Source organism: Castor canadensis, chromosome 8 (assembly GCF_047511655.1).
Source record: "Castor canadensis chromosome 8, mCasCan1.hap1v2, whole genome shotgun sequence".
Classification (NCBI taxonomy): Eukaryota; Metazoa; Chordata; class Mammalia; order Rodentia; family Castoridae; genus Castor; species Castor canadensis.
Window position 1 is genome coordinate 33,746,207 of NC_133393.1, and position 26,649 is coordinate 33,772,855.

At 35.3% G+C, this 26,649-nt stretch overlaps 1 protein-coding gene and 1 pseudogene across 1 annotated transcript; one reads left to right on the top strand and one right to left on the bottom strand.

The window, feature by feature from the left end:
• Positions 1 to 10,389: 10,389 nt before the first annotated feature.
• Positions 10,390 to 14,340, bottom strand: LOC141425899 (hsc70-interacting protein-like; annotated as a pseudogene).
• A 2,874-nt stretch (positions 14,341 to 17,214) lies between these two features.
• Positions 17,215 to 26,388, top strand: LOC109680233 (prolactin-like). Its single transcript, XM_020155156.2, has 6 exons — positions 17,215 to 17,297; positions 19,577 to 19,643; positions 21,094 to 21,269; positions 22,694 to 22,801; positions 23,764 to 23,943; positions 26,053 to 26,388. Exons 2-6 carry the CDS (start codon positions 19,604 to 19,606, stop codon positions 26,242 to 26,244), a joined length of 696 nt encoding a protein of 231 aa, XP_020010745.2. The 5' UTR covers positions 17,215 to 17,297; positions 19,577 to 19,603; the 3' UTR covers positions 26,245 to 26,388.
• Positions 26,389 to 26,649: the final 261 nt, after the last annotated feature.

The window sequence follows — 26,649 nt, forward strand, 5'->3', positions numbered from 1 at the left end:
ATAAAAAAAAAAAAAACTCTATCACAACCATTGAGAAGTTCCTAGCAAAACATGTGACAAGTAAGAGAAACTAGGATTGCAAATAAGACAACTAACAATTTACTTTAGAACCACAGTAAGTTAACATGGGTCATTATTGCAATGCAAAAGTTTCATTACCATTCATAACAATCCCGTCAAGAAGATGGAATCCTCAGGATGCTTTATGAAAGTCACCACGTTCTGTGAGCTAACTTTCACAGTGGTAAGATAGACACTGCTAGTGCTATGCAATGGCAAAGTCTAAAAATAGTTAGGATGCAAACATAAAATGACTCTAGCTTTCTTCAATAGCTTTTCCAACTATGCTTCACTGAGTTCCCATTCCTTTAGCATCATCCTGGACACATTCCATGCATTCTACTCACTCTGTGTTTCACAAGACCTCCTCACTCAAGTTTCAGCTCCATCTCATATTCAGAATATTTAATATTTTACTCTCTTCCTTTTATGGCTTAAAGGACATAACAGGAAAGCTGAGGTGGTCAGTAACCGAATGTGTTTCTTTATCTTCTTTCTTCGACCTCCATTCCTTTCACTGTCAGGATAAGATATACAATTAGGAAAAATAAAACAATTTCTGACAGAACTGTCTTATGAGGTACTGTGATAGATTTCTCATTGCTGACAGGCACTGGACTTGAATTTCTTCTGAGTGACAAGTGTGTCTCTCTTGTGGGGTACACTAGTGTGTTTTTCAGCAGAAATGCCCTGGTTTGATTCTCCTATCTACCCCACAGCTCTGCCCTCTGCAGTATCCTTTACAGCCTCTGCTGCTGGTCACTTACCCTAAATGCACCCTACTAAAAAAATTGTCACAAAGTCAGCAATGTTCCAGCTAACTCACAGGAAATTCATGCATCATAACTACTCTAAGGAATAGAGTAGCAATAAACCCAAATCACTGCAGAGCCCTCTTTTGAATCTTCACAAATCCCTTCTCCTGTTCATATTAATATACAGAGGATCAGAAAAAAAGAGTTCAAGAGCAGACAGTCACCTGAGGAATGAGACACCATTCTTCCCTTCTTTGGAATCCCATGAGTAATTATCTCTATCAACAATTATCTTAGAGAAGCAGCCTGACAGTATTCTCTACTAGGCACTAAATGATAACTCCCACATCCAATACCTAAAAATATCTAATGTTCTGCTGATTCAGTCTGGGTAGAATTGATTGAATGAGGGTGGCTCAGCTTACTCACCACCCTTTAAAAAGCTAGAATGAGGGCTGATCTAAAGGTCCAGTCTCCTTAGAAGATGGTGGGATTCCCAGGGGGGTTTTGAAGGAAGGTGATGGTTTCCGCTGAGATTTCTAAACAGTACACAATGGGAGACATCCCATTCTACATCCTGATAGATATTAAATAATGATATGAAGGGGTAGAATAAAGGAAAAGCTAGAGAGAGACATAAGGGAGGAGGAAAGATAAGCAGGAAGAAAATGAATAAAACATAGAACGTGTATGATAAGATGCAGTTAGCATACAGGGTAGAACTGATTGAATGAGAGTGGCTCAGCTTACTCACCACCCTTTAAACAAACTAGGATGAGGGCTGATCTAAAGGCCCAGTCTCCTTAGAAGGTGGTGGGAGATACAGTTTTTGTGGAAAATTATGTGTATCTCAATTATTAGGTCTGAAAGCAAATAGCATCCACTGTTTTCCTTTCACTTCCCTCTTCTGTCTTTCCTGTAATTTTTGTATGTTTTAGGAATAGTCTTTGCCTTTATCAATTGAGGTGTTATAGTTCTCAGCACAAACAGAACTTGGTATTTCTGCTGATCATAATTCAAAGCAATTTTCCAACTCTTTTTCAAGAAATAATGAATCTAAAATTTTCCCATACTAATAGGAACATTTTCCAACAATAACCAATCTCTTTTTTCCATAAGGAGGGTTATTTTGATCTGAATCTTACTTCTTTCTCTAACTGTGATTACCCACACCTTTCAGAACACATAAGAAAGCCCTATCCCAAGCCAAACTATCACGCTTCTCTTATATCTTAAATGCACGCAAAGTATCGATGCCTTCACTCAGATCAGTCTTTTCCTTTCAACAAGCAGGAGAGTGTGGGAGAACCTGAATATTCTTTATTTCCATGTTATTTATGTTGAAAACATCTAATTTGATTATGTTTCTAACTTAGCTTCTTTCCCATCAATTTCTAGATATTTCCAACAGAGATGATGGCATTTATCAGGAGTGAAATTTTGCATTGAGTGACAGTAAAATTGTATAAAATGTAAGTTCACCATCAGCCTACTTCCATTTCACAAACTTTTCTTTTACAAAGTGTTTATTCCAAGCATGAGGAGTCTTTTTACTTTCTCTCCACATATTCATTCATTACAATTTCTTTCCTTGGTTTACAACAGACCTTAGTCATCCAGTTCATACCTGAAGCCATAGAGTGCTGAGAGTGTACTTCAAAGAGTAGAATGGTTGGTAAATAGGCACAAATTATGAATCAGAGCATGAGGGCTGGTAGAGAGGATCAAGTGGCTGAACACCTATCTAGCAAATGTGAGGCCCTGAGTTCCTGTCCTTTCTCTGCAGTCATTATCTATGAACCATGACACCTGCTTTTCAGAATTCAATCTTAATCTGTTTCTTCTCCATTCTTTCCCAATTGCCCTGCCACATTAACACTTTCCTTCCATTTCCAGTTACTGCTCTCTTCCTTCCTTTTTGCCTCTATCTCTAATTATCCATCTATAATACATTTTTATTACCTACCCTTTTTGTAGGTTAATTAGATTGCCAGATAATCTTTTTTCCTGAATTTTTGTTGCTTATTTTTTTAAGTTTTTTACCTCTCTTCCCCAACATTACATAAATTATATTAAAGAGTTGTTTCCTACCTATCTCATCCCACTTTCTCACTAACCCTAAGTCACCACCCCTTCATGCCTTATAAAACCATATACCCTGTATTATTCAATAGTGTTGCCCCACATATCTCTTTCCCATAAACACCTTTACTAACCTAGGTCTTCTGAGAGTGTGAAGATTTTTCTTTGCTCCTTTCCTCCTCTAAATATATTAAAGTGGAAACAATGACTGAACTTCATTATGAATTACAATCTCAAGATTGTGATTTATCACGTGTGATAGCTCTTGCAACCAGGCTTCTGCCTCTTCCTGAACAGCACCTTGAACAATGAAGTCACATATTTGACTAATGAACCACACATCACCAGTCTAGTGACAAGAACATAAAACACAACCAGGTCACTACATTGTCAGAAATAATCAGTACATAATTACTAACTAAAAAGACACAGTGGGTTGAAACCCCTAGCCAAAAACTTGGTCACAGATACATAAATCCGAATGTAACAGAATAAATTCTATGAAAAGACAAACCAGGATCTCTCCTCCAAAAGCCATCAACTCCACTATAAAGAACTTAAATGTTAGTGAAGACAAAGACATCTCAAACAACAAATTCAAAAACAATGACAAGAATCATCAATGAAATGTATAAGCAACTGAATGAATTAAAAGTGGATACAAATAAAAAAGTCACTTACCTCAAATAGAATTCAAACAAACACCTGAATGAAATGAAGAAGACAATGCAATAAGAAAAAGAATTCAATACAGATATAGAAGTCCTGACAAAAATCAAATTGAATTCATAAACATAAAAAGCTTAATATTCTCAAAAAAACCTTCAATCAAAACTCTTGCTAAAAGAGTGGAGGTGGGTATACATAGACTATCAGGGATTAAAGATAAATAAGGGAATTAGATCAGTAATTCAAAGGCAATAGAAAACACTAAGAAAATGTGAATGGAATAGGCAAGAACTGTGGGATACCATCAAAAGACTAAACCTAAAAAATCAGAGACCTAGAAGAAGGAGGAGAGATCAAAGAAAAGGCAGGGACACCTTATTAAAAAAATAATAGCAGAAAATTTCCCCATTCTTGAGAAGGAGAGGGACATTCAGTTACAGGAGATTTTAAGAACACCACAAAAGCAGGATTAGAAAAGAAACACTCCCAGACATATTACAATTAAAACAATAAATATACAGAAGAAAGAAATAACATTGAGAGCTTCAAAAAAGGAAATACAAGTCACATATAAAGGCACACACATCAGAATAACAGCAGATTTCTCCACACAGACTCTAAATGCAAGAGGGTATTTCAAATTCAAAGAAAGCAACTGTCAACCTAGACAACTGGAAAGTATTCTGCAGAGTTGAAAGGAAAATAAAAACCTTCCATAATAAACAAAAACTAAAAAGTTAATAACTATCTAACCAGCAATGCACCAAGTTGCTGGAGCTCACGCTAGCTACTCAGAAGGTGGAGATCAAGAGGATTGTGGTTTGAAGCCAGACCCAGGCAAATGGTTCATGAGACCCTATGTCAAAAAAAATAATAATAATCACAAAAAGAGCGATGGTGGAGTAGCTAATATGGTAAGATTTCCTGAGTAGCAAACAGGAGGCACTGAGTTCAGACCACAGTACTGTCCCCCCCCAAAAAAACCAAAATGCGAGAACAATGAAGAATAGCCAAGTAGATTAGCAAAGATGGAATAGGGAAATGTAAATCCATGAAAAACAACAAAATGACTAAAATACTACATATATGTCTATATTATCACTTAATTTTAGTGGTCTCAATTCCTCAATCAAAACACACAGAATGAAAACTTAAATTAAAAAGCACGGACTTGTTGCTCACAAAAAACACAACTCTCTAGCAAAGACAAATGGTGGCTTAGAGAAAAGTATGGAAAAGATCTTACAAGCAACTAGACCCACAAAAGCAGGCAAGAGTTACCTGTATTCCTATTTCATAAGGAAGGCTTCAGACTAAAATTAATCAGAAGAAACAATAAAAGTCAATTCATATTAGTAATAACAATTCATCAAGATGGAATAATAATTATTAACAAATGTGCAGCAATTGTCAGTGTATCCAAGTACATAAAAAAAAAACACTACTGGATTCAAAACTACAGATATATTCCAAACAATCATAGTAAAAGACTTCAATGCTCCACTAACAAAAATATATACGTCTTCCAGATAAAAATATCAAAAAAAAAAAAACCCTCAAATTAACTGACACAACAGACCAAAAGGGACTTAACAAATATTTACAGAGTATTTTGTCCACTTACTGCACAATAAAAATTCCTCTTAGCACCCCATGGAACTCTCTCCAAAATAGACTATATTTTAGAACACAAGCCAAATCTTAGCAAATATAAGTTAAAAAAAAAACTCCCTATATTTGATTAGATCATAAAGAAATAAAACTAGAAATCAGCACCAAAAGAGAAAACAGAAAACATCAAATACATGGAGATTGAACAACACATTGTTGAATGACCAGTGGAACATTGAAGAAATAGGGGAGAAATAATGAAGTTGCTACAGTCTAATGACAATGAAAACATACCCTGCTAGAACATTTAGGAAACAGCACACTTGGTTGTTTGATTAAAAAAAAAAATTGACAAACACTTACCCAATCTGACTGAAAGGAGGAAGAAAAAGACCTAAATAAAACTAGAGATGAAAAGTTGAGTATCACAGCAACTATCAAAAAATCCAGAGGATCATGAAGGAATAATTTTAAAAACTATATTCAAGTCAATTGCAAAATTTAGAGGAAATGTATTAATTTCCAGATGCATTTAAACTTTCAAAATTAAAACAAGAGTATATAAACCAACTAAATGATCTATAATAAGTTATGAGATTAAGCAATAACAAAGAATCTCCTGAAGGAAAGTCCAGGACCCAAAGGATTCACTGACAAATTTCACCAGACTTTTAAAGAAGTATTACTACCAACACTTTCAAAGTTTCCCATGAAACAAAAAGGGTAGGAACACTGCCAAACTCATTCTTTGAAGCCAGTATTATATTCATTCCAAACCTGGACAAGGATATAGCAAAGTGAATTTTAGAATAGTCTTTCCTTGAACATAGATGCAAAAATTCTCAAGAAGATACATACAAACCAAATTCAACAACAAATCAAAAAGATCATATACTATGATCAAATTGGATTCATCCCAGGGATGCGAGGGTGGCTCAATATATGCAAATCAATAAATGTAATACAGCTTACAAATAGAATTAATGCCAAAACATATGATCATTACAAATGATGCAGAAAAAGCCCTTGGAAAACATGTAATATGCTTTTATGATAAAATCTCTATAGAAACTAGGAATAGAAGGAATGTACCTCAACATAACAAAGGCTATATATGATAAAGCTACAGCCGTCATCATAGTAAAAAGGACAAACTGAAACTATTACCTCTAAAATCAGGATCAATTCAAGGGTGTTCACTCTCCCCATTCTTATTCAATATAATACTGGAATTCCTACCAGAGCAGTAAGACAGGAGGAAGATATAAAAGGGATTTAAATAGAGACAGCTGAGATCAAAATATCCCTATTTCCAAATAATATTATCTTATACCTGAAAGACCTTAAAAACTCCATTATAAAACTATTAGATCTTATCAATACATTCAGCAAAGTGTTAATATACAAAATCAACACATAAAAATCAGTAGCTTTTCTATACACCAAAAATGAACAAAATGAGAATGAAATCAGGAAAACAATTCCATTCATAATAACCACAAAAATATCTAGGAATAAATTTAATGAAGTGAGTTAACGACGTCTACAACAAAAAACTGTTAATCACAGAGAAAGATATCATAGAAGACATCAGAAGATAGAACAATCTCCTGTGCACATGAATTACCAGAATGATATTCTGAAAATGGCTATACTCTTAAAATCAATCTATATGCTCAATTCAATCCTCATTAAAATTCCCATGACATTCTTCACAGAGATAGAAAAATCAATGCTAAAGTTTATATATGGAAGCACAAAAGACCTCAAATGGCCAAAGCAAACCTGAACAAAAACATAAACATTACAGGTATCACAATGCATGACTTCAAATTATACTACAGAGCCATAGTAATAAAAACAGCATGATACTGGCACAAAAACAGACACAAAGTCCAATAGAAGAGAACGATAGAGATATTGTTTAGCTATATATATAAAAAGAATGAAATTCTTCATAAAGAAGAATTAAATTAGGTAATTTTCAGTTAAATGGATGGAACTGGAGATCATCAAATTAAGCTAAATAAGCCAGGTTCAGAAAGACAAAGGCCACATGTTTTCTCATATGAGGAACCAAAACCTAAAAGATAAATGTGTATACAAATAAATATATGATCATATATATTATGTACACATATACATATTTATAACATGTTTGTAACATGAGACTCTTTGAGGGGATTATTGAAGGTGGCAAAGGAACAGAAAATGATAGTGACTAGCACTGAAATACATAGCATATATAACAAAATGCTCAAAAAAAGCTGAATAATGGCGTGCAGGAGGGATAGGGAAAGACAGAGAATTAGAATTTAATCTGATTAAAGTACAATATATTCATGGGTGAAATAACATAGTGAACACCTTTTGAAAAAAAAATATACCCCTTAAAAAATGAAGGAGAGGAGTGTAAAACAGGTCCTGTTCAAAGTAGGTACTAGTGAGAAAGAAGAGGGTGAGTGGAGACCATGAATAAATGTGAATATGGTCACTGTATTTTGTATCCTTGTATGAAAACAGAACATTAAAATTGTTTTAAAAGGGGAGTAGGGAGGAAGAGGCAAATGATGGAGGTGTGACTTTAAACAACGTCCGTCATAAGCATATATGGAAATGCCACATTGAAATTCACTGTATAATGAATATGTGCTAATAAAAATGTCTTTAGAGTAGAAGGAAGGGAAGAACAAAGACAAAATTGAAGCTAATGAACATTAAAAATTAAAGTTTTCATCATAAATATTGATATACACATGATAATAAATATTGTACATACCTGGAAAAAAAGATACAGACCTATTTGTCCCTAGTCTTCAACCTGAAAGTTATAAGAAGCAATCCTAGGAGTTCTCTGATCACTGGTAAGAAGAAGGTCAGCTGCTTTGGACCCAAAGACTGGAAAAGCAAAAAAGAAAAATACCCAATAGAGCAAGCGAACCACCCAAACACCCAACAGAACAAGGCAACCCAGGCCCAGCATTTCTCACGATCTAGCACCAAAAGGTACCCTGCATAGAGCCAAACCTCCCAGAACTGAACCAAATCCCATCAGAAAACCCGAGAAGCTAGTCAGAATCATGAAGAACATGGGTAGAGAAATTCCCTTCTTCCAGGAAAGAATCATTGTGGCTACCAAACTGATCCTTCAAGAGAAACCACACAGACAGCTTTGTCTTTAAATATTTGTCCTCAATGGAGTTTCCAAACTTAAGTGGTTTACCTTAAGAAATGGTGGCCACCTAACAGGAGAAAATCCTGTCAAACAAGTGCCTGCCTAGGGAATTCTCCAGAAGCCTGAAACTCCCTTCTGCATGGGGGATCAAGAAGGAGAGACCTAGCCAAAACAGGCAAGCAGTGCCTGGAAAGCCTTTTTGTCCTACAGGACCTAAGACTCCAATCCTCCTCTCACAGATTCTGCAGCAGTTATGGCACCAGTAGGGTGCCACAAGATCTGGCCAGGTTAGCCTCTTTCTCCATGAAAACCTGGGTAGTGGGGGAGGGGGTGGAGGTGAAGGGGTAGGGAAGGTGGCCCAAACAATGTATACACTTCTATATACACATGTAAATGTAAAAATGCTAAAATGAAACAAAAAAGAAAGTGTGTTTTTTTGGATTTAAAAAGATGATTCATCATCAAATTTTCATCCAGTTGAATCTTCTACCATATTCTATGAAGCCTAGAGAGAGGGAGGAGGGGAGTGAGGAGGAGGGAAGAAAGAGATAGAATGAAAAAGAACATGAAAGAGAAAGGAAGAGAAGGAAAGAAGAAAGAAAGGAAGGGACAGAGGGGAGGGAGGGAGGGAGGAGAGAGGGAAGGAACAAGAAAGAGGTGGAAAAAGAAAGGAAGAAAGAGAAAAAGAGATAGGAAGGTATGAAAGAAAGAGGAATGGAGGGAAAGAGGAAGAAAGAAAGAAAGGGGAAGGGAGGAAGAATAAAGAAAGATGAAAGAAATAAAGAGAGGGAAAGGAAAGAGGGAAGTAAGGAAGGAAAGAGATTGAAGGAAGGAGGGGAGGAAGGGAGGGAGAGAAGGAAGGCAAACAAGGAAGGAAGGAAAGAAAGAAAGGTGGAGGGAAGAGGGAGAAGAAAGGAGGACAGGGAGAGACAGAGAGACAAAAACAATGAGGAAAGCAAGGAAAGGAAGAAGGAGGAAAGAGAAACTCAGGGACTAGACAATCACTCTATTACTTGGGCCACACCTCCACCCCTTTTTTTTTTTTGCATCATTTATTTTTCAGATAAGGAAGGAAGGTCTGGTATTTTTGTCTAGAGCTAGGCTCAGGAATTGATCCTCCTACATACACCTCTTGAATAAGCACTGACATTACACTCTTTTTAATTCAGTTCTACAATGTTGATTTCCATGGGTTTAGTTTGGGTTGTCATTATAATGTATGTATGATGGTAACCATAATACTTTAAGGTTATGTGTAAAGCAAATCTAATCACAACAGTCACTAGACCTCTAATTTGAATTCCCTACTTAAAAGAATGTCTTTCACGCTATCATATAAAAGTATATCCAAAAATATTCATCACAGTATTATTAATATGGAGAATGGAAGTGGATACAATCTCATTTTAGCTTTATGTGGAAAATAAATGAAATATTCTTCTGATACATTGGACATGAACACACTGAAGTAATTCAATTCTACTGAAATAAAACAAAAACTCATCCCTTCAAATCTATGAGATTTAAATACAACACTTTAAGTTTTAAATACAACACTTTAAGTTTTAAAAGATTTAAAAAAGCATTTTAAAAAACAAAAATGCCTTCCTAACCAATATCCAACTTGAACTTAACATACTTAAATGAGTTTTATTTGCTTCCCACTAATAAACTTCTATTTCGCTCACACCAGAGCAATAAATTTTTGGTTCATATCTTCCTTGCCTGATAATCCAAAGAGAAACCTCAAAATAATTAGTAAAGAAAATGGAGGAATCAACACCCTTTTAATTTGTTTTAAATATTTTCAAGGTTTAAAAAGTAAAATTTGTAATTTCTTGTGGGAAAACATTATCTGAATGAATACATAATGGCAAAACACTGTGAAGTGCTTAGCTGTATTCCCTGCACAGGGGTAGGCGCTTATCTTCAAAGCACCTCACCATTCCTAATGAGAAGGTCAGAGATACACTACTGTGACATCCATTAAGCATCCTAGGTTGATTTTCCTTCAGCAAGGACTTTGTCACATGGGCTTTATGCTTGACCTCCAAATTTGACTGACAATATACTGATGAGATTCATAACCTTTGGGTTACTCTGCTGTTTTTACATATTTGTGAGTTCTGGGTCACCCCCTGGAAGGCCACAATACCTTGGATCTAGCATGCTGCAAGAACTTGTGGATGACCAAGAATTTCATTGTACCCAGGCATTCTTAACATCCCAGACATGTCTCTAACATTCTAGGCATTCCACAGAAAAGCCTCATGGAAAGTGCCATACTGAGATTTGATTGTCCTCAAACTTCTTCCTCACTCAGGGCCCTCTAATACTATTCTCAAGCTTTCTTGATCCTTTCTGTTCTTTCTTTAAGGAAAGAACAACTTTCTGGGTCCTTGTTGGACTGCTTTCAGCAGTGCACTAGCATTATCATCAAAATCCAGTTAAAGCAAGGGGAAGATCATGGGCTCCTTGTTCAAATTGTCCAAAATCTGTGTGTTTTCCATTGCCACTTGTGAGGCTCAAATGAATCAGGATTTATTTCAATGGCTCTGTCACAGTCTCAATTGGCAGCATTTGGATTCCATAATTTGTTGAAGACTCAGGCTCTCTTGGCATACATTATGGCCAACCAAGGATTTACCTTGATTACATCTATGAATAAGTAAATGTCTTTCTTTAATTCACCACCATTTAAGACTTCCATGCCAGTCTCTTTCTTTTCATTTGTTTAATCCATCATCTCTTCAGTTATCTCTAAATTTACATGAGAAAAGAAAACATTTTAAACAACTAAATTTTAAGGAATCATATGAGTCATATCTAATATTCTAGGATTTTTTCTTTTAGACTAACAAAGACCAAAATATTTAATATGGTATTTTAAGAAAAAGTTTGCATCCTTGATACAGATCATTGATAGATAAAATAATTATTTTCTATTCTTTCCTTTGCAAGAGTTGTAATGAAAGTTAAAAGAAATGATTTAAGAACAGTTTTTGCAGAGGCCACAGAAGGAATCTGTCACTAAATGGCAAACCCTAACGTAGAAGAATATGGAGAAATGTGCTACTGGTGAACTAAAAAGCATTAGATTAAGGTAGACGTAAAAGATTCCTCAGATGAAAGCTTAAGGAATAAACATAATAGCACTACAGCACAAAGATTTAGCAGATTATGTTGTCCAAAATGTACATAACAGATCTTCCATGACACAGATTTCTTACAATATGATGTTACAGCATTCCAAATGACAAGTAGGGTCTATTCTCCTCCTTGAATCTAAGCACGCCAGTGACCATGAAGAAAATGATGCCATTCATGTCCACGGCTAGGTCATAAAAGGTGATCGAGTTTATATCCCATTTTCTTGAGTTAGTTCCCCTTGAAACCCAGCCTCCACGAGCTGAGGAAATCAAGAACACATGGATAGGCCTTGAGTACGAGTTCTGCTGGACATCTCCAAATGAGGTTCCAGCTGTCAGCTGGTATCAACTATCAGACAGCTAAGTGAGAAAGCTTTCAGGATGCCTTCAGTCCTAACCACTATTCAACTACAATACACATGGAAGACTCCAAGCAAGAGCTCTGAGAGATAATGACAAACTGATTATTGTGGATTAAAGCAACTAAATATGTATGTAATTTATTGCTGTTTTATTTTGGTTTGTGTAACAATCACTAATTAGTAAAACTATTCATAGTCTCTTTTACTGGAGAGTAAAAGAATATGCCAAATATTATTCAATATATTAGCAAATCAGCCCTGTGCTGAGAAGACACTGCTGCAAATGGCTACTTGGTCTACCTGATTTCATGATACCTTGGCAGAAGGTGATAGTTCAGGAAGTTGCTAGCTACAGCTGATTTGTGGAGCTTCCTGAGCAGAAAGAAATAGGTGGAGGAATGGGAATTTAACAGACCATGACAAATGTTTATTAAAGCTGGTAATCATTGTTTGAATATGAAATGTCCTCCCAAGTCTCATTGTTAAAGGCTTGGTCCCTGGCACAATGTTCACATGTGGAGATTGGGGAAGTGCTTGGAACATGAGGTCTCTTCCTTCCTCAAAGGTTTAATGCATTGATTAATTCACAATTTGGCAGAATTATTGGGAAAATGTGGAAAATTTGAGGACGGGCCTAGTTGGAGGAATTAGGTCACTGGGAAATTCTCTTCAGTGCTAGTCCTTGTTGGACTCCTTTCACTGGATTCTCATTGCTTCCCCACTCCCATTTGGTGACCAGTTGTGCTTTATCATGCCCTCTCCACCATGATGTTCTGCTCCCTCAAGACTACAACAAAGAAGCCAGCTGACTACCCACAGTCTGAAGCATTCTTCCTTCCTTACATTGTCTTTCTAGGTATTTTTTCTCAGAGATGAAAAACTGACTAAAGCAACTATTTTTCCTAATCCAGTAGATACAGCCGCAATGAACCAAAAATGGAATTAATAATATAACACAAATCTCTTTACCTTGTGCAATGATTTATACATATATCTATATAACAAACAGCATCATATAATTTTTTCTGAAGAACAAGCACATTTCTTCAAAATTTTGGAATTTTCTCTCACATAATATCTCTAAAAAGATAAGGCTTAAGATATACACTTGTAATTTTCAGTTGCAATGAAACTGAATAGCTTTACTATTGTCCTTGCATCCGTTGAAGGAGAGAATTCATGTAATGAAGTCTTTCATACATTTCACATTTTTGCTTTTGTGTTTAGGATGGTAAGGTTTTCCCTGCTTGAAATAACATTGCAATAAACTACATTTCAAGACTTTTGAGTTCTTGGAATTTTTTTTAACCATGAGAAACCCCTGACATTTTCACAAAGCCTTTGGTCTTAACCTTGGAAATCTGGTCACATAGGATAAAGACAGAGGAAATGACCATGAAAGCTCTAAAGGTGGTATTCTATTATTAAATGCAAATATATTCATTAAGTAATTGGCCAAATAGGAGGTTTATGCTGCTTTTAATGCATTTCTTTTAAGACACAAATATTTGGCAGGTGAACATTTTTCCTTGACCTTTGGAGCAATGATTAATGCTTGGAAATGGGCCTGGATGATAACATGTTAATTAAACCTTACTTTTTACCTTATACATGCAATTACCATGTTATATACAAATGTATATAACATTTGAATGTATGGTATCATTTAAAATCATTGTAGTTTTTCCATTTCTATTGTTGTATCCCTGGCTTCCTGAAGAGTAACTTATCTCCAAAAGCATCATTTTTATGGGATTTTTACTTTCTGTTGTATTGTTAGAAATATCCTCATATAATGGAAATATTACTTGCATTTTTGAAGGTACATACAAAAATTTTTAATGACTGTTGAGAAATTAAAGTACATTTTGCTTGTACTAAATTTTTGTGATATGCACTGAGATTATGATTACCTAAAAAATTCAGAGCAAACCCACATACATATCTACTGCCCCACCTCCAACAAACATGGTGAAGAATTTAAAGCATGTACAGTTTTTAAAGTTAAAATGTTCCAGTGCAATTGGAAACATCAATAAATAAGTGTGCATGTTACAGATTCTGATCTGAGCACTAAAAATAAGGGCTTCCACTCAATCATCGTTGTTTGAACCATCAAGGAATTTGAAAGGTAAAAGTTAGTAATGATTTCATGAACAATTATATGGGCCTTCAAAATCTATCGAACAATTTGAATTCTTTTAGCTCTGGAACTTTCTAACATGCACACAATGTGTCAAATATTCTGAACAAAATAAGACGTTGATTGTTATAGTTGGTTAATAAATGTCCTGTGAATACACACATATTAGAGACATGGCCCCCATGGTAACACCATTGAGTCTTGGTGGAACCATAAGAGGCAGGGTCCAGTGGGAGGTCTGAAGGCCATTGAGCATGCCCTTAATGGAGACAGTGGAATCTGGCACCTTCCTCTTTCTTGCTTCCTGCCAGTAAGTGACCGGGCTGTTTACCATTCACTCTTGCCACGATGTGCCAAATAATCACAGAATAAAGCCTCCAAAACTGTGAGCCAAAATACAGTATCTAATACTTTGAAGTATCCAATAGGTAGCTGGCAGCTAAAGAGATTTGGTAGCATCTTCATGGATACTGCAAGTAAAGTCTGGCATTGAAGAAGCTAGCCAAAAGAGGAACACAGGGCAGTTGGCCAAAATATAAAAATAAAATAAAAACATTAACACAGGTAATGACTCAAGGAATTATTTAGATTTAGCAACTAACCAATTATTGTTGACCATTAGAAGAAAATTAAAAAAGACAAAGCATAACACATAAACTGTTTATGTATCCGTATTGTCATGAGTTCCACTTTTTGGAAAACTGTAGAAAAAAAGTCAAACAAATGAAGTTTTCCATTGAAAACAGATTAAGTCCATCCTTAATGAAATTTTTCACTGCTCTAATATAGGGCATAGTTTGATAAAGTAAAACATTCACAAAAGAGTACATAGGAATATTAAAGGGAAAGTGATGATAGGTAGAATAGATAGAAAAATAGGTCAACTATGACTTTTCACTAAAATATATCTTTTGCATTATTTAGATATTGCAATAACCCATTCACAGAAAATGAGGGGCTCTGAGGCAGCAAGGAAGCACAATAAATTTTACAATGAAACAAGTAAGTAAGTTGTAGTCAAATAAATCAATTTTCCTCTACGGAATAAATACAACTCTGGTTTTCTCAGGTTTATCACAAAAGTGGCAACACTTCAAAATTTAAGATTAAGTTGTCACTTGTCAGTTCTTCATTTTTCCTTTTGTAAGGAATGTATATTAATTGTCAAAGGGGTTTCATTGTGATATTTCCATACATGCATATAATGGACTTTGATCAAATTTATCTGCATCATTTACTGTTTCTCTTCAAAACAATTTTAACAGGTTTCAGTAATCAATTTTCATACATGTGAATGAAGTACTTTGACTCCCAAGTAACTAGGTTTACAGACATGAGCCACTGATGCCCGGCCATCTTTTAGATTTTGGAGGAACTCGATTCTTATTTCCATAGTGGCTGCACTAATTTACGTGCTTATCAAGAGCATAGAAGTGCTCGTTTTTCCTCACACACTCACCAACATTTCTTGTTTGTTCCTTAATGATTGCCATTCTGACTGGGGGACATATTGAAATCTCAATGTTGTTTTGATTTGCATTTCCTTCATGGCTAAGGATATTGAACATTTCTTCATGTATATATTGACCATTTGTACTTGTTTTGAGTAGGATTCCTTCAATTGATTTGCCCATTTACTAATTGCATTTTTTTTTGGTGTTCAATTGGTGCAACTTCTTATATATTCTGGATATTAATTCTTTATCTGATGAATATCTGGCAAAGATTTTCTCCCATTCTGTGGGTTGCCTCTTAATTCTGATCACTCATTCTTTTATTGTGCTGAAATTTCTTATTTTGATATAATTCCGTTTGTCAGTTCTTGTTCATATCTCCTGAGCAATTGGTGTCCTATTCAAAAGGCATTACCTATGCCTGTAACTTCAAGATGCTTCCCTATGTTTTTCTATAATAGTTTCAAAGTTTCAGGAGTTAAAATGAGATATTTTGGATTGATTTTATACAAGGTTAAAGATTAGAGTTCTAGGATCACTCTTCTAAATGTGAATATCCAGTTTTCCCAGCACCGTGTGTTGAAGTGCCAGTCTTTTCTCCAACTATGTTTTTTGGCACCTTTGCCAACAATCAGATGGCTGTAGCTGTGAAGGCTTCTTTCTAGATGTTTTACTCTATTCCATTGGACTATTCGTCTATTTCTTTGTCAGTATCATGCTGTTTTTGTTACTATGGCTCTATAGTATATTTAAGTCAGAATTGTTTAGGATTGCATTGGTTATTTTGGGGGCTTTTGAGATTCTGTACAAATTTTACAATTGGTTTTCTATTTCCAAAGAAAAGCCCTTGGAATTTTTCTGGGAATTACATTGAGACTGAGCTTGGATCTGGTAGTACAGACATTTTCAAAATATTAATTCTGCTTATCCATGTGCATAGATACTATTTCTATCTTCTAGTGTCTTCTTCAATTTTTCTTCAAGGTTTCATACTTTTCATTTAGAGGCCTTTCACATATTGATTAAGTTTATTTCTAGATATTAACTTATTGAAGCTTTTGTGAATGGTGTTACTTTCCTGATTTCTTTCTCAGCCTGTTCATGGTTTCTGTAGGGGTCTAATAAAATATAAGAAATTATGTGAATTTTCAGGTATTGGCTAAGACTTGATTTATGTCCTAAGATATGATGCATTTCAGAGAAAGTTCCATGGGCTGCTGAGAAAAATGTGTTTCCTAGTCTGTGTCTTTCAGAGAACTGAGAACATTAACATGAAAAATTATTATTGAAAGATACAACTCTTCTAAGTATCTTTTGCAGTGCAGGTGTAGTGATCATGAATTGCTTTAGTTTCTGTTTATTATGGAAGGTTCTTATTTCTCCTTTGATTATGAAGGATATTTTTTCCAGGTACAGTAACCTAGGTTCTCAGTTATCTTTTTTCAGGGCTTGAAATATATTAATCCATGTCCTCTTTGCATTTAAAGTTCTGTTGAGAAATCTGCTGTTCCTCTGATAGGTTTTCCTTTCAGGGTAATTTCATAATTCTATCTTGTACCCTTCAATATACTTTCCTCATTCTAGATGTCTAATGACCTAACTATAATATGAAGTAAGAAGGATGTTTTCTGGTACAGGGAGTCTGAAAAGCCTATGCTCCACCTAGCAACAAACACAGATAGCCTGAAGACAGTCCCTGAAGGCTGAATACCATGCTGGTTGTTTGTTTTCATGTGACCCTGAGGTGACTGGACTTGGTCTTTATAAGGGAGCATGTGGCCTGCCACCAGTATATCCTTCACTGCAGTGGATCCCACTTGCTTCTCTGCAGGACCAGGTAAGACTCTCTCCCTCTACTTGACCATCTTTCAAAGCCATCTCTCACCAACACACTTTGATATGGGCTAGCGAGCAAGCATGACTATTGCTTGCTCGCTAGCCCCCTGAGTATCTCAGTCTCAATCAATAGTCTTAACCAACCCTTTCTCAAGAAGTCACCTTACTGTGGCATTCTGAGATGAGGGGAGTGGCAAAATGTCTACCTTCACAAGGTCTAACCTTCTACACCAGATCAGTCATTATCTTCCAAATCCCTTCACTGGATTTAAGGAGGTGTGGGCTTTTCTTGCAGCTAGAATTTCCAGTTTGTTGTCAGGTCCCTCTGACTGACCTTGTGATTGGGTCTTCAGCTTGCCCTCTGCTTCCCAGGGAGCCAAGGATGGGCTTGGAACTGTTTGCTGTTTTTCTCTGTTGCCTAGATTTCTCTGTGCTTTTCTGATTTCTACCATCTCTTTAGTGATCCAAATACTTTTCTTCTCTTTCTGTCTTCAGAGCATAGTCTTTCTTGTGTAACCTGACTCTCTCAATCACAGAGTCAAAATAGTAGATGCTTCTGATCCACCATGTTCCCCTCCCTCCATCACTGTCAATCATTACAGTATATTTTCTTGCACATAAGTTTCTGCAGGGAAAAGGTAAAGTAGGACTACAGTAACTTTTCTACTACACAGCTTTGCTGTCTTTAATAATTCAGACTTTCCTTGTCTAGGGAGAAAAATAGATATCTACTATAAGTCTATAGTATTCCAACCCCACTTTTAGAATGATAGAGCTTCTCAATCATCACATTTGATGCTTATGATTCAAAATCTAGCATTGCTTAAGCTAAGACAATGAGAAAAAATACTTTCACAGATATGTAGACATGTTATTCTTTGTTAAGATTTCTAAGTTGCCATATCAGCACTTAGATAATTGTTAAACCTCATATTGACACTAACACAGAAAAAGCAAATGCCATGGGAAGACGTTACTTTTTAAGTTTCCTCATCTGTCAGTCTTCTCTCAAAGACACTAAAATTGAAAGTAAAGGTCTTACCTGATGTAGATACATGGACTTAATAATTAGAAAAGTCATCAGTGATTCATTCTTATTCATCATAATCATTTCATTTAGGAATTGTCTAAGAGATAACAGAACTTCTGAGCCAATAGATAATGATTGTTTTTGTCATCTTGTCCCAGAGTGCGCTACGGTCAAGGAAAGTAGATGGGTCATATGTTAGTTATTAACAGTTTATGATCCTACAGGAAAGAGTAGAAATAATTGACTGGAATTGGAGTTTATTACATCCTATATTGGGATCTTTGTAAATATATGTGTGTACATGTATGCGTTTGCCCTGAAAAACTACTATTGCTTCAAAATAAATTCTCTAGGCTCAGTGTTGATATCTTGCTTATCTTAGATGTGGGTAAACATCAATAACTATAAATATTTCATTTCCTATCCTTCCTCACATCCATCCAAATTCCTCTTGAAACAATATCCTTCCTGCATCTAACATGACTATAGACAAATTATTCTTTCCATCCACCTTATTTTTAGTGTCTCTGAACCTCTATTTCTTAAACTGTGAATTGGGATAATGATACAACTTCATATATATAAAAGAGATAAACCTACAACTTTATGTATGTATATATATGTACACACACATTTATAAACACTATACATATATATTGAAAACAAAGGATTCATTAGGGATAAGCATAGGAGAGAATACATTTTATAAAACAAAGTATGATATAGATATGTCATTGAAAATGGACTAAATAGAACTTGTAAAAGAAAAAAAAAACAAAGAAATTCAATCGGAATGTAATCAGAATTTATTCTGTATCTTCTGGTATAAAGGACATAAATTTTTAAATCTCAATTGACTTAACAATCTTGAATGAGAAATTTTGCAACTCACAATACATGAGACCATTTTAAGTTAAATATAATGCTATATTTTCTGACATTGCAGAGAACTAAAGGTAAATTTTAAAGTAATGGGGTTCTATAGTTTTATATATCTTCTACCCCAGCTAGTCTAAAGATCTCACGTTCATCAGTTTTCTCATTTCCTTTTGCTCTAATTAATCAAAATCCTTCATGTCATGCCAGTATGTCTTCCTAAATATGAATAAGAAATAAAATAGATTATGGGGGTCATCTTAATGACAGAAATGGATTACTGGAAAGGGAGCATGTCTGATTAAATATATTCATAAACATATCAAAGGTTCATAAGCCAACATCTTCACAGGAGAAAATTGTACAACTCCTAGGTCTTCTCGGGTGAAGTGTGTTCCCGAATGACCACCACCTTGGACAGCAAGCAGTCATCATGGAAAGGTATGTGCAACTGCTCAATGGCTTTGTGAACAATCTGGTGTTTGGGGTAAAATAATGTGAAATTTTAGGTAATAACAAGAAGTTTAAGGCACACAGGGTTATAAGAACCTTCTAATCAATATTCTAGAAAGCACTTGTACAAGGGCACAATGGAATAGATCAGTCGTTCTGATTGATACAATTGCATGTTCTCCTTGATACAATTTGCATTGTCTAAATTCAGGTAAAGCAGGAAAGGGTAAGATTATACTGGTGGTCACTGGGTAGAAACCAGGGAGGCTGCTAAATATCCTCCAATGAATTCTCCAGAGATAGCACCCAGAACACGGAATAACCCAACTCAAAAGACCAATGATTCTGAGATCAAGAACTGTACTAGAATAAGACCTCAAGAGTTTATACATCCACACTGTCATACATCAGAAGTAAAAAATTCACATTTTCTGGCTCCCAGATCTCTTATATGAATTACACCATTTGAATCAACATGATGAAACAATTCTGAGTCATAATGTTAGCAAATATGTATCTCATACTGCTTTGTCAATTTGGTTCAAACCAAACAACATTTCACAAGGAAAAACAGGCAAGGGCTAACTAATAGCCTGCACTTTCTTGGTAATATTTTCTTTTTTCTTTTCTTTCTTTTTCTTTATTATTTTTTGGTGGTACTGGAGTTTGAATTCGGGGCCTCATACTTGCAAGGCAGGCGCTCTACCACTTGTACCACTGCACCAGCCTTTGCTGACATTTTCAAGAAAAACAATTACTACTAACAACAAAATTTGTTTTATGAAATGAAAAATAAAAATATTCATCTATTTTATCTCATCTAAGAATATGAAAGAAAAAAATCTGAATGGTTTGGCAAAGTTTCAGACAAATGGGTGGGATAATAATGGTGAGTTAGCCACCCAGCCTACAGCATCTTTTTTAGGATAGTATTCATTTCATAATCCATATTAGCAATCAAGCAACCATGAGTTTATTCTTGTCAGCCATGAAGATAAAACACACCGATGAACTGCACTGTCTGTCACATTGGAGCCCGAAATGCAAATATTGGACATTGACTTAAAAAATTATAAACTCTGACCACCAAAAATCTGCAGAAACACCCAAGACATTAGCTTATCTTCAGAGAATGACTTAAACACCCTGCTTCAGAATTAATTTAAGCTCCAAATGTTTGCAAAGTATAGAAGTCCTTCTGAAAGCAATACAGAAATGCAGGAAGTCACCCACTTCTCAAACTACTTATCTGTACAAATACAATCATATATCTAAATTGACACAGTGAATGTGTTGCTTCTTCTCCCACCCCAGCTATACTAGCAATTCCTGTAGAAAAGGACAGTGCTGAGGGAGAAAGTTTCCCACAGCAGAATTACATCTGATAACCTCGGCAGAATAGATCATCTCAAAGTGGGTTGTGTTTTTGTTTACACAGGATCACTCCTGCTGCTGCTGGTGTTAAACCTCCTTCTCTGCAAGAATGTGGCTGCCAGCCCTGCCTGTGCAGGTGGGGCTGCGAACTGCCGCTTGAGCCTCCAAGACCTGTTCACCCGTGCAGTCGCCCTGTCTGACAACATCTATAAAGTTGCTGAAGACACATTCAGGGGCTTTGTAAGTATCCCACTCATTGCTTCTTCCCAAAGAAGCCTTCATGCCAATGACATGACTGTATGAAATTTAATAAAGAAAACCTCATGAACCAAATTGTAAACAATATACCTTTAAGTAAAAGAAGGCATCAGATAATAAAAGGTGGAAAAAGGAGAAAGCACCAATGTTCTTGAAAGCTCAAATATTCTCAAAGAATGCAATGATTTTTATAGATTTTCTTTAATTCATCTATTTATTAAAAATCTAAAACCAAGTGTAAAGCCATTTTTAGGTTAAAAGAAGAGCCAGAATTTTGTTCTTAGAAAACAGTCTCCCTGGGCATTCTGTATTCAGCAAACTGTAGATATTCAATAAACGACAATTGCATTGCAGTGAATTGGGTGGATGGAATAGAGTTAGGCTGAACTGAAGCCATGTCAGAAGGGGGGAAAAAAAAGCCTAAAAGAAAAAAAAAAACTTCCCAGAAACCCCAAAATGCTGGAAATCATTGTTTTAAGATTTCCAGTGTGTGAATTGATAATTACAGCACAAAAGTTGGTTTACAATTGGAAACAGAGTTTTTCTTCCTGATGTATTTTGAAAGTTTTATTTTAGGTCTTGTAGGTCAGGCAAGAAGCCCACAAAACATTAGGGCTTCAATATATCATTGGGCCTCCAGAAAATGTGACTCAATATTTGTAATTAAATATATATTCATAAAATTCTATTCACTCACTAGTTTTTCTTTTATTCCTTGTTTTTGATGACCATCCTTTATCTTCCTCATCTTCCTAGTAATCCTTTTAAATTTTCACAACTTTTGCCAAATATCACTTTTAAACCATGAAGTTTACTATTTTTTTCACTTTTTAATCTGTTCACATCTTGATATTTCCTAAAAGTTATGCTCTGTTACTTTAAACTTATTTTGTCACAACCAGTAACATTGAATTTTGAATTCATGGTAAACTTGGTGAGATACAGCTATGTGTATTCTGAGGTATTTGAAAGAAAAATTGTAACTTTATAATGTCTGCTTAAAAGAGGCATATCTGTTGGACACACAAGACATAAGAGACTAAATGGATAAACAGATATTTATGTACTTTGGCATTTGGTATTTAAAACACTTGACGGTTTGTAGTTTGGCAGCATTTAGTGTTTGCTTTTCAAATAGCAACCCATAGGAAGGGTGAGAGGAAGGTTGTGACAATACAGGAATAGTAAAGAAGAGAAGAAGTTCAAAGGTTTGAAAAGTTAGGTGAAAACAGTGAAATTACAACCTAATTGCAAAAAAAGTAGGCAAAAGAACTTGTTTATTAATTCCTTGGGTTCAATATTATGCAGTGCTCTTTTTGAGAAAATTACACCTCTACCAACTGTTAATGGATTAGCTTATTCAATTCCCAAGCTATAACTAATTGAATTTTCTCTATCATTTCTAGCAAAAAACATATGCCACTGGCCAGGAGTTCATTTCCAGGGCCATCAACAGCTGCCACACTTCTGCGATTCCTACTCCAGCAGACAAGGACCAAGCCCTAAATACCAAAGTAAGTCTTAAGCCCAGGTTTTCCACCAAAACAGCTGAGGCAGCATTCTAGGGTTGCTGTATTATAAATTATTAGAGTCACTAAAATAAGTATAGTAAACACATGTGCAGAGAAAAATGGAGGAAAAGAATGCAATCTAAGAAAATTTACATTATGTAGCTGATAAATTATAAGTAAAAACAAATGTTAGGTAAACTTGCAGTAGATCTATAAATTGTGCATGCAGAGGACATTTCACCCAATGCCTTATACCTACGATTGCATATATTGTTCTGTAGGGATGTGTCGGGTGAGTTGGAGGAGCATGAGTAAATAACCACTATGATAGATGTAAGCAATGCAAATGCAGTTATGTAATGCTTCTCAATTGACAGCACATTACATCCTTGATCACTGAATGATTTGAGCCTTCTTGTCTAGATTTTTCAAGACTCTTCTGGTTCTACTTGTACTTCTCTAACACTTCCTCATTATTTCCTAACTCTTCTGTCTCATGCTGCATCTTAATTGAAACACACCTTACCAAGCAGATCCTACAAAATATGTTTCTTACAGCAGCAATTATAGTCTCTGTTCTGATGACAACAAAATCTACATGTCAAACCAGCTCCAGTTTTTTATGTTTCTAATCTATCCCTTCTGAAATAATGCCCTAACCAGTCTAAACATAGTTTAAACAAACATCATAAACATGAGATATATATATGTATATATACAAACATATATATAAATATACATACATATAACTCCAAAAAAAGTCAGTTCTTTAAATAAGCCAGTTTTGTAACTTTAACAATACCTAACATTTTGCATTTCTAAAAGTTGTATTATCTATTGAAAAATTTTACATACACATAAGAATAACAAAGAGATATTTTAGTTCAAATTCTCCACAAAAATTACATGTTCCAAACCCTGCTGTATTTCACTCCTTTAATGTGATGTTCAATGTGGTTGATCAGTCTGGAACACTTCTGAATACGGTCCGAGGCTTATTGCGCTCCTGGGAAGACCCTCTGCAGCACCTGACCACCACGGTGAGGGATATGAAAGAATTCCCAGTGGATATGATTAGAAGAGTCCAAGAGATTGAGTATAAAACCCATCAACTTCGAGAGGGCGTGGAGAAGATAATCAAACAGGTGAGCAATCTTTGATACTTCATTGATTTTCTCATCAATGAAAGAGGCAACCTCTGTGATGGGAAATGGGGTTTAAATTCCTCACTTTGCTAGAACAAATTTAGGCATCTATTGGTGTAGATGACTAGGCAAGGGCTTAGTCATCCGTAATGTTAAATCCTGATGTACGTCAATTTTAGTAATAGCTTTCTGTATTTGAAAGGTGTAGCCTTTCCTACACTGTCCACAAATCCATCAAAGGCTTCCTCTTTCTTGGGGAGTGGGGTTAAATATTTTCCAGAGAAAGAAAATCAGAGAATAGAATCTGCAAGATAAATGCTGTCTTCAAAGTATCTCAGGATACATGCATTGAAATGCTGGTCAGATTCTCTTTCTGTTCTACTCACACCAGAGGGTTAGAGTGGGAAGGGAGAAAAGGAGAAAATCAAAATCACACTGGACTGTAGCTCCCTCCATGCTCCATCACCAAGGAAAGATTGAAAAGAAGAGGCCATAACTTCAATGTTGTCTCACAATACTAGATGTCACAAAAGGAAAGGTGTGTTTTTTTCTGGAATTTTAGTAATTTCATAATATCTAGAAAAATATTTTATCCTAAATTTTGTTTTACTTGGGGATCCAAATCTAAACTCATCATTATATATAATCATTCCAAATAATTCATCATATTTAGATTAAATTAATATTTTCAGTGTGTATCTCCATTCACATAGGATAATTTCACTTTAGTGAGATTATAGCTATGCAGCTTTCTGTAACTTTCAGAAATAATGTATCATCTAAAGAAAAACATATGGCTTTAAAAGTAATAGGAGAAGCAATTTTATACTTCTTTTTGTGTACTAAGTACATGATATCATGATCATTTTTGTCATTGTCATGGGAGAAGACTACAAATCTGAGCAAAAACACAACAAATACAAAGGGCACATTAACCCAGCAACCTATGAGATAAACACCTTGATTTTCAATTTATTTTCTTTATTAGTATAAGCCTACTTCATGATGTAGCTAAGGTTCCATAATGCTTTAATTTTTTGTTCCTTTTTTCTTCCCACTTCTTTATTTAGCTATGTTAATGTCATTACATCTTGCATAATAAAATATTCCCAACAATTTTCTCAAAAAATTTTTCATCAAATACAAAAAGCTTAAGGCCAGACAATACACATAAATTCTGATAGGTAATCCAATATATAAAAAAATGTGTTTACTCTCTAAGAAAAAGCTTGGAAAATCAAAGTCTACAATTATCTCAGACTGGTACCTAGTTGGCTCTCTAACTCAGACATCCTTAAAGATACCAAGATCGTTCCTTTTCTCTAAGATCTCTGGAGATTCCCAGTTGGCAAAGGCTGAAAAAGTCCAGAGGTACACACTGCCCCATCTCTCAAGCTGTTTCACAGGTTCTTTTTGTAATCCTAGTCATGCCCTAGCATCCTCACCACTGAGGAGTCTTTGCAGCACCATCCTTTGTCCACTACCTCCCACACCAGAGAACTAAAAAAATAAAACAGCTATTCATCATAGAAATTTAGAAGGAACCTTTCCTGACTTAAATGAAAGATTCCCTGACTACTTCACCAGATTTTCACCATAGTCACCATCAGATTATCTGCATCTTAATGCATTCGGTGCAGTCCTCATTGTTTATAACATTTCAGTACATACATTCTCTGAACAATGGATTTAGTTCAAAGGAAGGAAAAGATAAATAGTGAACTATCAGAAGAACTACAGTGCAGAGACCATGCTAGGGACAAGATTTGGGAAAGGTAAAAGTTACTCAAGTAAGTAAACATTTAGAACCTCTTACAAGGTCCCTTGGTCAATGCCAACTCTATTTTCTACAAGCAACTTCCTGCTTTTTCACCTATATACTCCTGTGAGAACATAATTTACCTTTGATATCTCATATGCTAGAAAACTTATACATATGTCCTACTTTTAGATTTTTGACACGCTGATCCAGAAACACAAAAATCCATGCCTTTGGCATACGTTTTCCATTCCTATATCATCTTCAATCATAATTCAACAATTAGAAGGAAAAAGTATAAACAAATACTAATAGTATGAATAATAAGTGACTATCTTTTTTGTGGCTAGGTTGAACCTGGAGTTGTAAATGATGACATCTTCGCTGCCTGGTCTGGACTTTCATCACTGCAGAAGGGTGACAAAAACTCTCGCCTTGTTGGATTTTATAACCTGTTCCACTGCTTACGCAGGGATACAAATAAGGTTGACAATTATCTCAAGATCCTGAAGTGCAAAGTTGTCCATGAAGGCAGCTGCTAATCCCACATCCATCCCCTCTATGTCTGAAATGGCTCTCATGGATGTACCTCTTGAAAAGCTTCTTTTAGTTTTATAGCTTTTTAATGTGTGCTTGGGTGTAATGGGTCTCTTCATAAAAAAATAAAAACTGACTCTTTACAAGTGTCAATTTGTCAAAGTTTCTTTTCTTCATTTAATGGAAAATCAAAAGTAAGCCTATCACTACCATTGAGAAGTTCCTACCAAAACTTGTGACAAAGAACAGAAGCTAGATTGCAAATAAGACAACTAACAATATACTTTAGAGCAACAGTAAGTTAACATGTGTCATTATTGGAATGCAAAAGTTTCATTACCATTCATAACAATCCAATCAAGAATACTGAATAATAAGGATCCTTATGAAATTCACCAGGTTCTGTGAGC